This window comes from Triticum urartu, chromosome 1A (genome assembly GCF_056163025.1).
Source record: "Triticum urartu cultivar PI428250 chromosome 1A, HENAU_Tu73, whole genome shotgun sequence".
In the NCBI taxonomy this organism is placed as follows: domain Eukaryota; kingdom Viridiplantae; phylum Streptophyta; class Magnoliopsida; order Poales; family Poaceae; genus Triticum; species Triticum urartu.
This window is the reverse complement of record NC_141873.1, coordinates 535,373,263-535,387,920: the sequence shown is the minus strand read 5'-3', so window position 1 is coordinate 535,387,920 and position 14,658 is coordinate 535,373,263. Positions and strand designations below refer to the sequence as shown.

Sequence of the window (14,658 nt, the reverse complement as noted above, 5' to 3'; positions counted from 1 at the left end):
TCATTGTGAAAGTTGTCATGATCTGTATTGGAGAGATGAAAAACATTGCAGAATATGCCACTCTACTTCGGTTCCCATACCGCCCATAAAAAAATCAAAAACAAAATTTCTCCACTCTACTTGGAGCATCGATGTTATTTTCAAAACAAAATTCATCATGTTATTTTCAAGCGTATTTTGGAGCATCGATTTTGTTTTTTTGCCACATTTTTCGCGAATGTCATTTCATGATGAAATTTTGCAAGCTATGAAAACATTTGTCAATGCTTCACACAAATTTTTGTTGGAACTTTTTGAATTTGTTTTCTATTTTTTTGTGATTTTACCGAACAGCACTTTGGTGTACATAGGTGCATATATATGAATCTCCAGGCTCTTGATAAGTGCATGCTCGAGGTAGTAGAAAATGATTGTCCCCGGCGGCTAGGAGTAGAGAGACGAAGCGAATGCCACCGCCGCCATCATCCGGCTCAGAACTGCCAGAGATGCGGCGAGCAGGACCACAACGTCTCCGTGTCGCTTTTCTGGACTCCGGCATGGCAGCGCTCCGGGGCAAGGAACGCCTCCATGGACAGGAGGTATCCGGACGCCAAGACGCGCCGGTGACCTGCAACGACGAGTTGAAGGATCAAGGAGCAGTTCTTGCAGCCGCCCATGGAAGAACTTGTGTCTGTCTGATGGTCAGGAGCAAAGGATTACTGACCAAGGGGTCGCGGCCATGGATGATAATGCTCTCAAAGGTAACCTGCAGGTCACCGGCGCTTAGCAGCAGCCAGCAGCAGTGCCATCGATCCCATTGCTGTTGACACTTGACAATCAAGACAAGACTCAGCTCTGCTTCCTCTGCATCTCCTCTGCTTTCCTCGGCCCTGCTTCCTCTTCCTTTTCCGGTACGTGGCTACCACGCCACAGGATTATTATTATTATTTTCCTTTTTTTTTCTTTTTGGGTTTGGGTTTCCATCTCCCTTCCACCCGTCTCCGCGGGTTTTTTTACTGTGGTCAACCGGTTTATTTGGTGGCCTACTCAACTCACGCATGCAACTGATCGACCGTAGTCCCCGCCACCGCCACCGCCGCCTGGGAGTGGGATGGATGCCTGCCTGACGCCTCCAACCGCCACCCAGGTCCCCCGCCGCCGGCGACTGGAGACCGGCAGCGTCGCGCAAGGCAAGGTCTTCCACCCTGCTCCGCCGTCGAGGTGGGGTGGTGTGGTCGACACATATGTGGCAGGCAGCGAGCTGTAGCGGCGGGGGGCGGTGGTGCTTCTCTCTCCGGCAACGCGGGCATGGCCATCGCGCAGACCATCCTCACCCAGAACCTGGCCGACGAGATCGCCCTCGACCCGCAGCACGCCGCCGCATTCCTCCCCCGCGTCCGCATCGTCTCCGGCACCAAGAACTCGGACCTCGTCGGCGCCAGCCGCCAGGCAGATCCCGGGGGAGACAAGGCTCAACCTGCTGCAGAGGAACGTGGCCCTGTAGAGGAAGATCGTGCCGCCCGTGGCCGAGCACTCCCCGGACGCGCTGCTGCTCGTCGCCGTCGACGTCCTCACCTACGTCGCCTGGAAGCTCTCGGGCTTCCCGGCCAGCCGCGTCATCGGCTCCGGCACCAACCTCGACTCCTCCAGGCCGGTTCAGGTTCCTCGTCGCCGAGCACCTGGACGTGACGTGAGCGCGCAGGACGTGCAGGTATGTAACCAACTGCATGCTATGCTACACCACGCCGGATGAATGAAGAGATGGCCGAGGCGACATGTGTTTTGCATTGTGTGTGCATGCTCGATCCAAAGGAGCTTGGCTCCTCTCTCCACACGACCGCCGGCCGCCATCGCAGCCGGCCCCGACAACCACGAATCCGTCCGGCTCCGGCACCCGGGACACCGATCGATGAACGACGGCGCTGGATGAAGGGAAGCACCGCCAAGGCCCAAGGCAAGCGGCAGGGCTCGGGGTGGACTGAATCGAGGCAGAGGGAGAGGATACGTTTAGATGTTGCATTGCATGAGTTGGTTGCTGAGTCGGCGTCCAGTCAGTCTTGACTTTGGTCAAAACCGGTTGACCCCAGCCCAAAAACGAGACCAGGGTGGTCTTTTAAACTTTATGGCAAGTTGAGGTTTCAAAAATGAGGATTGTAAATTAAATCGAGTGGTTAATCCAGAGTTGAAATGTGGATTTTTCTAATTTCGTATTCTTCTTGTAACTGCGTTATCAGATGGACAAGGATGTACTGGCGAAGGAGCTCATAGAGATGTTTACTACTGAAGAAGTGCCCTTGTTTGGGTCAAATCCAGCCCCTGACTGCGAAAGTACTCTTCTAGTCCCGAGCTCAAATGAGTTTGTGTGAACATTAAAATAAAAAATATATTAGAAAAACATTTTAAATTATTTAGTGACAAACATTAACAAAAAATTAGGTGCTTGCGAAATTTCAGCGTGAAACGACATTTTTAGAAGCCGTGGCAAAAAAAACACCGATCTAAAATGCTTTTGAAAATAACATTTTTGAAGCATCGATTTTGTTTTTTATCCATGGCTTCTACAAATGCCATTTCATGGTTAAATTTTGTAAGCGTTGAAAACTTTTGTCAGTAAAAAATTCAGAATTTTTTGAATTTATTTCTTTTTTTTTGGATTTTACTGTTCACCCGAGCTCATCTGAGCTCGGGCACTGACTGGACCAACTTTCATGCGCGGGCCGGCTTGTGAATGGTCCTCACTAATAGCGCACCATTCGTTAGGTGGTGGCACTTGCGAAAGTAAATAACCTGACTGGGCCAACTCTCTGTTTCTTCACACTAGTATAATAATAACCACAGCAAAACATTGTTATACTTGACTTGGTTTTTTGCATTGGGTTTCTGACCTGAGTAGCAGACTCTGTTTCTCTGGTCAGGCGGTGCATGTAATGTAGCTGGCCAGCCCCTCCTCCCATACGGCACAATGAGTAGTCAATGTCAGGCCCTGGGATGGATCAAGCACTATGAAGAAGAAGAGAAGCTATCATCAAGATGGCTTGTGAATGGCCACAAGTCGACTCCAGACAATCAATCCTGTGCCAAGCCTTCCCGCTGTAAGGTACTCCTTCCGTTCAGAATTACTTGTCTCGGAAATGGATGTATCTACAACTAAAATACATCTAGATACATTCATTTCTGCGACAAGTAACTCCGAATGGAGAGAATATGATATGAAGATTGTACTTACAAAACCCAAATGCCATCCCGGCCGGTTTACCACGAGTCTTTGTTATCACTAACATCATCATTTGTCTACATTATCCTGGGCTGATCACAGCTAAACCCCCATAGGAAGAGGTGTATGACCATGTGTATCTATCAGTTGTAGCGTATGTATGAGCCTTTGCAAGACCATTCGCCCCGCAATGAGCTGCTCGATGACGAGTGCTCATGGTGGGTTTCTCAGTGGTGCTTTGAACTCGCCTCCCCTTTCTAGTTTCCTTGCAATGTACTCCCTCCGTTCCTAAATACTTGTCTTTCTAGGCATTTCAACAAGTGACTACATACGGAGCAAAATGAGTGAATCTACACTCTAAAATATGTCTACATACATCCGTATGTAGTAGTTATTTGAAATGTCTAGAAAGACAAATATTTAGGAACGGAGGGAGTAGTTGGTACTTGGGTCTGTGGATATCTGAACTATGTATTTCCGTTATGCTTTTAATGGAAAGGGGTTGAGGCCCGGTTAAAAAAAAAGTAATTTTGCGATATTGCCCAATTCACACATTTCCTACTTTTAGAAATGATAACTAGTCTGAGCTTCTTTCTGCGTTCAGAAAATGTAAGATGAAGAAATCTTACTGAAATTAGTGCAGCACAGCACAACGACTATACACAGGCCTTTTGTCATCCTGTAATGTAACAAGTAAATGGTACATCAATCAAGCCCCACAATGGTCAGATGATCACAATTTCGGACGTAAGGATGATGATTTTCGAGGACGGGGCTTGATGAAATCCAGTACGAGTGATGTCAGCTCTTGCTCGTGGCCTGTGTACCGATGGTTGGCTCCCACGACTATATGCAAGTCATGGTTTGGGATGTTCGCAGCAAACATCAGGGCGTCTCTCGCTGGGACCGTTTCATCTTCAGAGCCATGAACCGTGAGAACCCTGCAGATCGGTACATATTTTTCTCAATGATTGAATTGTTCATGTGAGTAGGTTCAGGTGCAAGAGAGCAGCTTAGAACCTGCAGTCTTTGCTTATGGAGCGGCTCGAAAGCAGGGTATCAGTGCTCAGGCGATCTCGCAGGCTTTCTTCTGTCACCCGGTACTCAAACTTCCCTGCACAAAGGCATAGCAACGTTAATATTGCAATAAGGTAAGTAAGCATAACACTGGGGCTCTCATTTTCAAAATAAATCTTTCAGTTACAATATTTGCAGGTTCAGTCTTGTGGATATAAGCAGAGAAACAAAAATAACTATGCCACCTATGGTTGACATAAGGATGATGAAGCTTACAAATAACTGACTAAGCTATACAATTCAATGGATTCTCATGTATTGTAAGTCATCCCATAACACATGTCATAACCTGATCTTGTTAACTGGTTTCACCAGATAAACTGAAAAGGCTTGTGATATACACTACCAGAATCAGCACAAAACTATTTTACTTGGAAAACTCGGGAAAAGTTTGTTTGATTCATAAACATGTGATAGGCTTCAGATCTGTAGTATTTTATCAAAATAAATACCATGTGAGGCTTATTTTTTAGTACTTAACAAGATAATGACATGTCAAATGTAGCAAACTTACACCTTTTTTATTTCTGACGTCTATGTATCCATCTTTCTTTATCCTCTGCAGGAAATTCTTCCCCAGCCGCCCTTCCATACCTTGCTCTAAAGCAAAGCGGCCAGAAATATTCACAACGACGGTAACATCATGGTACATGGAAGCATATAAAAGCACAGCATTTCCTCCTAAAAGCAAGAAACAGAAGCGGTGAAATATAGCAGTATACTGTATAAAGTAACATAAATGTAAAGCATAGGAGGCAGGTACATTTACACGACAAAGCAAGGAGATCAGGATATAATGCATGGCACATGTAAATATTCTGTGATTACATTCAGTTATACATGAATACATTGAAGAGGTCCTTCCAGAACGCAGCAAAGAGCAAACACAGAAGCAGTACACCAATTATGAGTTCCTACCGCCTATTTATGTCGACTATGCATTCTAGTGCAGCTAGCGCTTGTGCGCGATATGTGCACACAGGACCATTCCAATTTATATGACTTCCTTCTATAATTTTCCTAAGGGAGTGGAAAAAGAGTTGATCTACTTTATGAAGAGGCTTTTATGGCAGGAAGATCTTGGGTCCAGAAAACATCATTTGGTAAACTGGAAAACTATTTGTTTATCAAAGGATATGGGAGGGCTGTGTGTTCTTAAATTGTAATTAATGTACATTAGACTTCTGGTTAATTGGCTTTGGAAGCTGGAACATGAGGGTGGTGTGTGGCAGGGCTTACTGCAGAAAAAGTATCTCAGTAATCAAACTCTGTCGCAGGCCAAGAAAAAACCAGGACAATCTCAGTTCTGGGGCTCTGATGGATATTAAGGGTACAAGGAAAGTTGGGAATGGGCTATCTGATGAGCTGCTGGTAGGACTAGGGTTCCTACCAGGCCTCCGGCGCAGATTGTATGGGCAAGGAGGAGGGGGACGAGGGCTGGAGCGGGCGCGCCGGCGGACAGGCGCCGTCGTGGCTAGGGTTGGAGGCGGCGGCGGCTAGTGTTCCAGCTCCTCAAGGAGCCGGGCAACAGAAGATTATAATATCTTTATTGCTTGATCTCAACGGTGTCTTACACCTAGTATTTATAACTTTAGCCTAAGATAACCTGCCTAAGATAACTTGCCTAAGATAACTTGTGGGCCAAGCCCCTAATACTAATGCCCGGTGGGCCTCTTCCTAGTATAGACCAAACCGGTCATAACATCTCTCCCCGCCTGCGCAAACAGCTCGTCCTCGAGCTGAAAGTCTGGATAGTGTTTTGGCGAAAATCCTCCCGCTGCTCCCAAGTAGCCTCCTCCTCCGGAAGGCCCGCCCACTGAACGAGGACGAACCAGACGCCACGACGGAGCTGTGCCTGCAACACCTTTGCCGGCTCTGGAAGAATGCGACCATCGGCGGTTGGCGGAAGCGCCGGAGGAGCCGCCGGTGGCTCGCCACGGAAAGGCTTGAGCAGCCCCACATGGAAGACGTCGTGGATGCGAGCGCGGGCTGGAAGCTGAAGACGATAGGCCACCTTCTCAATGCGCTCCAAGATAGGGAAGGGCCCGGCGTAGCGAGGCCCGAGCTTGCGCTTGGCGCGCGGGTCAAGTGACTGCGTAGAGCGGTGGAGAAGACGCAGCCACACCCAATCACCCACCGCGAACTCCGCCTCGCGATGATGATCGTCGTAGTAATGCTTGGCCAGCTGCTGGGCCTGAAGGAGACGCTGACGGACCTCAGCAAGCATCTCGTCACGGGTGCGGATAAGGTCACCCGCAACCGCTGTCCGAGCCGTCTCCGGGTCCACCGGTAGTATAGGCGGGGGTGGTCGACCATAGACCACCTCAAACGGCGTAGCGCGTAGGGCGGAGTGATAGGAGGTGTTGTAGCAGTACTCCGCCCAAGAGAGCCAGTCCACCCAAGCGCGAGGCCGATCACCTGTCACACAACGCAAATACATGGCAATGACCTTGTTAACCACCTCGGACTGACCGTCTGTCTGAGGATGGAACGCCGTGCTCAGGCGGAGCTAGACACCCGCCATCCTGAAGAGGTCGCGCCAGACATGGCCCGTGAATACTGGGTCCCGATCACTGACGATCGAAGCAGGGAACCCGTGTAGGCGAACAATGCCGTCGAAGAAGGCCCGGGCCACGGACGCTGTCGTGTACGGATGGTCGAGCGCGATGAAGTGGGCGTACTTGGAGAAGCGGTCGACCACCGTGAGGATGACCGACTTGACGTCCACCTTGGGGAGGCCCTCGATGAAGTCCATGGAGATATCCGCCCAGACCTGAGACGGCACCTCCAAGGGCTGAAGTAACCCAGCCGGCCGCAGGGTCTCCGTCTTGTTGCGCTGGCATGTCTGACAAGACCGAACCCAGTCGCGGACCAGGGCGCGATCGCCAGGGATGTAGAAGTCGGCGCGAAGACGATGGAGGGTTTTCCGCACACCCTCATGACCTGCCGAGTGGGCGAGCTGTAACACCTGGTGACGGAGATCATCATGTGCCGGAACAAAGATCCGGCGCCCATGGAGAAGCAGTCCGTCCGAGAAGCGCCAAGGCTCCTCCAGGTCGCCGGCCGTGAGCTGCTGCCGAAGAAGGACGGCGTCGTCGGCTGTCGCAGTTGCGCGGCGGATGTCGGCGAAGAGACCGAACGTCGGCCCGGAGCGGATGCACAGGACCGCCCTGGCGGACTCGTCGACGGAGGTAGCGATGTCGGAGTCGCGACGGGACAGTGCGTCGGCCACGGTGTTAAGGCAACCCGGCCGATACTCGACGGAGAAGTCGAAGCCAAACAGCTTGCTGATCCACTGGTGCTGTGGCACGGTCGACGGTCGTTGGTCCAGCAAGAACTTCAGGCTGTAGTGGTCCGTGCGAATGTGGAAGGACCGTCCCCACAAGTACGGCCGCCAATGAGAGCAGCCTGCACAAGGCCAATGAGCTCCCGCTCGTATGCCGCCAGCTTGAGATGGCGAGGAGCGAAAGGCCGGCTGAAGAAGGCGAGGGGTCCATCGCCCTGATGAAGCACGACGCCGAAACCAGCGCCCGAGGCGTCACAGTCCACCACGAATAGGCGGTCGAAGTCAGGCATCTGGAGGACGGGGCCCGTCGTGAGGGCCCCCTTGAGGGCCTCCAACGCCGTCGTCGCCTCGTCGTCCCAAGCGAAAGCGTCGCGGCGAAGCAACCGCGTGAGGGGCGCCGTGATGAGCCCGAAGTCCCGGATAAATTTCCGGTAGTAGCCGGCGAGGCCGAGGAACCCGCGGAGAGCCCGCGGCGAGCGAGGTGTCGGCCATGCGGAGACGGCCGCCACCTTGTCGGCGTCCATAGCCACCCCGTCGGCAGAGATGACATGGCCGAGGTAGGCGACGGTAGGTGTCCCGAACGAGCACTTCGAGCGCTTAAGGTGGAGGTGGTGCGCCCGAAGCTCGTTGAAGACGATGGCGACGTGCTAGAGGTGCTCGGCCCAGGTGGCGCTGTAGATAAGAATGGCATCAAAGAAAACAAGCACAAACCGTCGTAAGTAGGGCCGGAGGACGTCGTTCATCAGGGCATGGAAAGTCGCTGGGGCGTTGGCGAGGCCGAAGGGCATGACCAAGAACTCGAAGTGGCCATGGTGGGTGCGAAACGCCGTCTTGGCGATGTCGTCAGGATGCATACGCACCTGATGATAGCCCGACCGGAGATCGAGCTTGGTGAAGAAGCGCGCCCCATGGAGCTCATCCAAGAGCTCGTCGACCACCGGTATAGGGAACTTGTCCTTGAGCGTGAGCGCGTACAGGGCGCGGTAGTCGATGCAGAAACGCCAAGTGCCGTCCGACTTGCGGACGAGCAGCACCGGGGCGGTGAAGGGTGACGTGGAGATCCGGATGACGCCCGCGGCAAGCATAAGGGCACACTGGCGCTCCAACTCATCCTTCTGCAGCTGAGCGTAGCGGTAGGGCCGAACCACCACGGGAGGGGTACCCGGCATGAGGTGAATATGATGGTCGTACACCCGGGCGGGCGGAAGACCCCGTGGCTCGTCGAAGAGGTCGCTGTGCTGCTGCAGAAGGGAATCTAGCAGGGGTTGCTCGGCCTCTGAGGACGCGGCGACCAGCTGGAGATGTGGCACGGCCGGCGCAGCGCCCCCAAGGCCGTCCCACCGGATGCGGCGGCCTAGCCGCCAGAACGTCATTGTGAGCGCGTCAAAGTCCCATAGGATGGGACCAAGGGTCCGGAGAAAATCCACCCCGAGGATGAAGTCGAAGCAGCCGAGGTCGATCCCTCCACAGGTAATGGAGAAGTGTTCGCCACCAATGGAGATGGGAACGTCGCGGGCGAGCCCATGACACCGGAGGCGATCGCCGTTCGCCACCGTGATCCGCAGGCGCTCCCCGCCCGTCATCGGAAGGGCTAGCCGACGCATGGTCGCCTCGGGCAAGAAGTTATGGGTGGAGCCAGTATCCAGCAAGGCCACCAGCCGCTCGCCATGGATCGTCACCGGCAGCAGCATGGTCCGCTCGCCACGGATGCCGGCGAGGGCGTGGAGGGAGACGACGCACGCCGTCGTCGTGGGATCCGCGGGCCTGTCCGCGGCCGCCTCGGGTGGTGGTGTCGCGTCGGTCGAGTCGTCCGCCTCGGTGTAGTCGACCGTCTCCAAGTAAAATAGGCGGGGGCAGACATGGGTCGGTGTGTAGGGCTCATCGCAGTTGAAGCAGAGTCCCTGACGGCGACGCTCTTGCTGTTCGGCCGGTGACAACCGACGGAAAGTCCGTGTGGTGGCCGGGGGCGCGGCCGTCGCGGCTGGAGGAGGCCGGCCCGGTGCTGGAGGAGTCGGCGCTGGTCGACTGGGCTGGCGGCCGCCCCGTCCGGGCTGTTGCTGCAGTGCCTGGGCCCGCTGCTCGAAAGCCCGGGCGTAGTACATGGCCGTCTGGAGGTCGGGGGGATCCCGGAGCTCGACGTCCACGCGAATATGGTCCGGCAGACCACCCACAAATAACTCGGCGCGCTGAATCTCGGAGACGCTCGGCGCGTGGCACGCCAGGGCCTGGAAGCGGTCGGCGTAGTCCTGAACCGTGGATGTGAACTGTAAACGGCCGAGGGCCGCCAGGCGGCTCCCGCGGATAGGAGGCCCGAACCGGAGAAGACAGAGCTCCCGGAAGCGCTCCCATGGTGGCATGCCGCCCTCGTCCTGCTCGAGGGCGTAGTACCAGGTCTGTGCCGCGCCGCGGAGATGATAGGACGCGAGCCAGGTACGATCCGAAGCGAGCGTCCGCTGCCCGTGAAAGAACTGCTCGCACTGGTTGAGCCAGTTGAGAGGGTCCTCCGTGCCCTCGTAGGTGGCGAAGTCCGGTTTGGCGAAGCGAGGGGGTGTCGGACCACCGTGCCCGAGGGCTGCTGCAGTCGGCGGCGGCGAGTGTGCCGGGTCGGGGATCTCCGAGGCGTAGGTCGCCGAGCCGGAGGGACGGTCAAACCGGAGGGAAGGCGTCGGGTGCTCCGGCGCCGTGGTATACACCGGGCCCGGAGACGAGCCGGCCGCCCATGCGGGAATTGGCGATGGCGATGGCGGAAACTGCACCTGGTGCATGGGCCGGCCAGTGGGCCGGGGCGCGGGTGGTGATGTTGTCGACGGTGGCGGCGCCTGGTGGAGCTGCGGCGCCGCAGCCAGAGTCGAAGTAGCCGGCGGGGGCGCCTGGAGAAGCTGCTGGGAAGGGTCCCCCAGCGGTGCGGTGGCGGCTGGCCACGCGGGCCAAGGGTTCCCCGCGGCCGGGTAGTGCTGCAGCAGCAGCGGCGGCGGGGGCGGCCCTCCGTAGGGCGACTGGAAGGCCGGGGCGGGCCACTGGAGCGGCGGCGGCCCGTAGGCGGTGGTGGCGGCGCTCGGCGGCGGGGGGTGGTTCCCGGCGAGATAGAGACTGATGCCCTTGACCGCCTGGACGAGCTCCCGAAGGGTGCCCGAGACCTCCTCGGGCGAGAGGATGGGGGACGGCTCCGCCGCGGTGGCGGTCGGCGCTGTCGGGGTGGCAGTCCCGGACGTGAGCGCCGGCATGGACGCAGACGGGGCTGGCGGCAGCGTAGGTGAGGCGGTGGTGTTTGGCAGCGGAGGCGGTGATGGAGGAAGCGACATGATCGGGCTGGTGTCTCTGAATACCAAATTGGTAGGACTAGGGTTCCTACCAGGCCTCCGGCGCAGATTGTATGGGCAAGGAGGAGGGGGACGAGGGCTGGAGCGGGCGCGCCGGCGGACAGGCGCCGTCGCGGCTAGGGTTGGAGGCGGCTTGGAGGTGGCGGCTAGGGTTCCGGCTCCTCAAGGAGCCGGGCAACAGAAGATTATAATATCTTAATTGCTTGATCTCAACGGTGTCTTACAACTAGTATTTATAACTTTAGCCTAAGATAACTTGCCTAAGATAACTTGTGGGCCAAGCCCCTAAGGGCATGTCCAATGCGGACGCTTAGCATGGGCGCCAGGGTACTATTCCCGGCCAATTAGCGGTTAATTGACAGAATCCCAGTGTCTGGTGAGGCGTCGACGCAAAACTCTGCGTCGGGCGCTAGAGCCTTTTCCTTCCCGCAGCAAGCGCCCAAACCCTTTAAATTAGCCTGTGTATTAGCATCGGCCGTTGTAAGGCTAGGCGCTTAGTCACCCATTTAATTATTTGATATTTATTTTATTCTCTGCTAGCGCCCGTACAAGCGTCGACCATTGTAGATGCCCTAATACTAATGCCCGGTGGGCCTCTTCCTAGTATAGACCAAACCGGTCATAACAGCTGCATAACAATGTTATTTTCCCTTCCAGTATGTAATCAGGATGCAATCCCTTCAATAAAAAAAATCACCAAAGATTATCTACCTTTGCTATGCCCAACAAGGGCAATTATGTCATACTTCTGTTCTGAGAAATAAGATACTACAGAGCGCAAGTCATCTGCCTCTTTTCGGTAGTTCCCATATTGGAATAGACCCTCACTTTCCCTGCGAGAGAGATAACAAACCCCTAATTCAACAACAGTAGGCAAATCGAATGTGGCAGTCAGCAAGGAAGTACTCAAAGAACATTGTATTATTAATAAAAAATATTAGTGGGGGAAACTGTGGCTCTTGCTACAGCTAAATTGCATGAAAAATTCTATTCCTAATTCCTAATTCAGAAACATTTTAATTCAACAGCAAAAGTGGAAGTCTGCATGATGAGTGGTATGAAGCTATGCCATGACCACCACAATTTTGTTAGAAGCAGCTTACCCATTTCCAGCAAAATCAAACCGAAAAGCATTAACTCCAACACTTGCTAGTGCAGCGGCAAGGTCGACCAAGATACTGTCGTCCTGGAAGCGATTACAGAGTAAGATGGCCATACAAAGATTGAGAACAAAAATAGTGAAGGTTCTTGGATAAATGGACATATGGGTGGTACAGACTTGCCTTTGTAGCTCTGAATCCATGACAAAGTATCACAAGTTCCTTCGAACATGCTTCATGTAATAAACCAACAAGCTTCTCCCCAAGTTTGTTCGAAATTAGTACTCTTTGTCCACAAGCCACTGAAGCCCATAAATTCAGATCAAGTGTCATAAAGTATTAATTTATGTCTTTGCAACGAAATGAGTAAGGCAAGAAGATGCATATGATCCATATCATGATTGTCAGTAGATAATCCGCAAATTTCTGTTGCAAACTTACAGGTGACCAACTTCGACACAAATGTTCAACTGAGTGAACTATAGATAGACAAGCTAATGCCTGACAACAGCTCTCCACAAAATTATAGAACCTGATGGTCAGACTAAATCCACTGCACCACAACCTGACATTTTCTTGAGGAGATCCAACTAAGTACTAACCCGGAGACCTGGCTAAATCACCATATAAACGTTTGGGTGCAAGCGAAGATAGCAATCCGAAATGCTAGAATTAATCATGTAGACTCCGAATTTTGTACTGAGCGTGTGGAATTTTCCGATCTCATGCTGCATCATCCCGGTCGAAAGAAACCTAGCTGCTGGAGACCAGCACAGGAAGGATCCGCCCAAAACTCTATTCAAAGCGAGCGGGGCCGGGGGCGGGGGGCTGCGGACGGCGGACGGCGTACCTGGGGACTGCGGCGATTTCTCCGGCGGCATGGACAGGCAGGGGGGCCGGGCGCCGGCGAGACGCTAGACCGGAGTCGAGCTGGACACTGAGCTTCCGAGCCTTTTTTTTTTTTTTGAGCCAACTGAGCTTCCGAGCCTGCTTTTTTGACTGCATTTTTTTTTGACTGCAAGCTTCCGAGCCTGCTTGCCTCACGCCGTGGGGTGCCGCGGTGGGCTTTCAGTACGCCTCCTTATTTATTTATTTTTGAAACCAATAGGGCTTCCTTAGCTTGCACACGGCCCAGTTTTCATCTGAACGGGGGGTACGAACCCCTAAAAGAAACTTTGAATGGAGTACGAACCCCTAAAAAAACTCTGAACGGGGCGTGCTAAGAGATCCGCCGCCTTAAGAGCCATCGGTTCTTCTTTTCTAATTTCATGCAACAATATTCTTGGGTTTCCCTAATAAAGATTCCTTTAGGTCACGAACCGCGGTATGCCTGACAACTCTCTGGCTTCATCTTGCGCTTGTGTGTTCAACGGATTATCTAATCGGATTTTTTATGATTTTATTAGGGAAAATGATGGATTTCGATGTTTCGTCGGACGAGGAGTATCGATCGATGAAGCTTGATCAAATGATTCAAGGATTCCGATGTTTCGTCGGCGTAGGTCAGACGTCGGCGCTGGCCCCTCTAGGCCGGGGCATAGCTTCGACAAGCGGCCTGCACAATCCGCGCCTCCCTTATGTCGTTCCCTGGCCCTACCGACTGTTGCTCCCCCTCGTGAATAGCGGTGGGTGCTTGTGTCCGTCCTGCCGGTCAAACGCGTACGTCAGAATCAGAGGCGCGCGCCGCCCGCCGCAAGCGGCAGCGTGAAAAGAAGAGAAGGGAGGTGGAGCAGTCCGTGCACCGCAGCCGTGGGATATAGATAGAGCCCGACAAGAACGCGCGGCTTCTTGAATGGGTCTATCGCCGATCACTTACGACCGCAGTGATGAACATGCGATGGCTTCACCGAAAGAACGCCAAGACTCTCCGAATTGTTATTGAGCAGTCCGAGCGCGAGACCGCGAAGGTGGCTGCAGCCGCCGCACGGAGCAGCCCGCTGGAGTGGCGTGTGGCAACGACATCACGTGGAGTGGAGAGCGGCGAAACCACGACGGGCGTCATCATGCGATTGCGGGGACCGGTTGGGTGGCGCGTCGGGACGGGGTCGACGAGGCCACGAGGCGGCGTGCCGGGCTCGTGGAAGTCGCGCGTGGATTTGCCGGTGGCTCGCTGGCATCACACGTGAGGCACACAGGACGGATTGGGCGTTTATTCCTAGTTCATTTTCGAGCACTGCACTGGGACCAACTTTGAGCCGGGACAGGAGACGTGGCCGGTGTCCCGATGGCCACACCGACGGCCGACGTCTCTGGACACTCTCACAGGAGACAGGACCATCTCTCAGCCTGACGCTCTGTCCTAGGTTTCTCACAATTTATTCTTGCCGGCATGTGTCTGTGCGCGCGCGTGGTGTTTGGGTATAAAACTACCGGTCTGGGCGACCTATCACAGTGTATGCTTGCGGCTTCTGAAATCGGTCCTTGTCAATTCGGACAAATTTTAAGCAACAAGGACAGCCTTTTACGGACGTGAAGATTCGTCCATGGGTGCTTTGCCACTATTGCTTTGTTTATTATACTCAGTATACACAAGATACCTTTGCGATTGCTTGCATGGACAACATACATATATAAGAAGGAAAAAGGACGAGCTAATCAGCAGGACCCTCGAGGAACTCGTGCCACTTCACCAGCTATCCCACCAGCCTAAACGGAACTGAAGACGACAGTGCAACAACGCAG

General features: G+C 53.9%; 2 protein-coding genes and 1 pseudogene across 2 annotated transcripts; 1 reads left to right on the top strand and 2 right to left on the bottom strand.

The window, feature by feature from the left end:
- Window positions 1-1,287: 1,287 nt before the first annotated feature.
- LOC147992343 (L-lactate dehydrogenase B pseudogene) lies at window positions 1,288-2,345 on the top strand (annotated as a pseudogene).
- Window positions 2,346-3,803: 1,458 nt separating this feature from the next.
- On the bottom strand, window positions 3,804-12,993 carry LOC125526628 (uncharacterized). The gene is made up of 7 exons (XM_048691285.2): window positions 12,827-12,993; window positions 12,160-12,278; window positions 11,980-12,062; window positions 11,588-11,709; window positions 4,787-4,951; window positions 4,214-4,307; window positions 3,804-4,134 (listed from the first exon to the last, which is right to left on the bottom strand). Exons 1-7 carry the CDS (start codon window positions 12,855-12,857, stop codon window positions 3,927-3,929), a joined length of 822 nt encoding a protein of 273 aa, XP_048547242.2. The 5' UTR covers window positions 12,858-12,993; the 3' UTR covers window positions 3,804-3,926.
- LOC147992342 (uncharacterized) lies at window positions 7,804-11,572 on the bottom strand. The gene has a single exon (XM_087529454.1). It carries the CDS (start codon window positions 10,856-10,858, stop codon window positions 8,204-8,206), a length of 2,655 nt encoding a protein of 884 aa, XP_087385580.1. The 5' UTR covers window positions 10,859-11,572; the 3' UTR covers window positions 7,804-8,203.
- Window positions 12,994-14,658: the final 1,665 nt, after the last annotated feature.

What these genes read in the sequence shown, in the direction of transcription:
- LOC147992342 (XM_087529454.1), bottom strand. Translation starts at nt 10,858, where the DNA reads ATGTCGCTTCCTCCATCACCGCCTCCGCTGCCAAACACCACCGCCTCA.
- LOC125526628 (XM_048691285.2), bottom strand. Translation starts at nt 12,857, where the DNA reads ATGCCGCCGGAGAAATCGCCGCAGTCCCCAG. An exon ending in ATGGATTCAGAGCTACAAAG is followed by an intron (nt 12,063 to 12,159) that starts GCAAGTCTGTAC and finishes AATCGCTTCCAG; the next exon opens with GACGACAGTATCTTGGTCGA. An exon ending in TCCATAAGCAAAGACTGCAG is followed by an intron (nt 4,135 to 4,213) that starts GTTCTAAGCTGC and finishes ACCGATCTGCAG; the next exon opens with GGTTCTCACGGTTCATGGCT.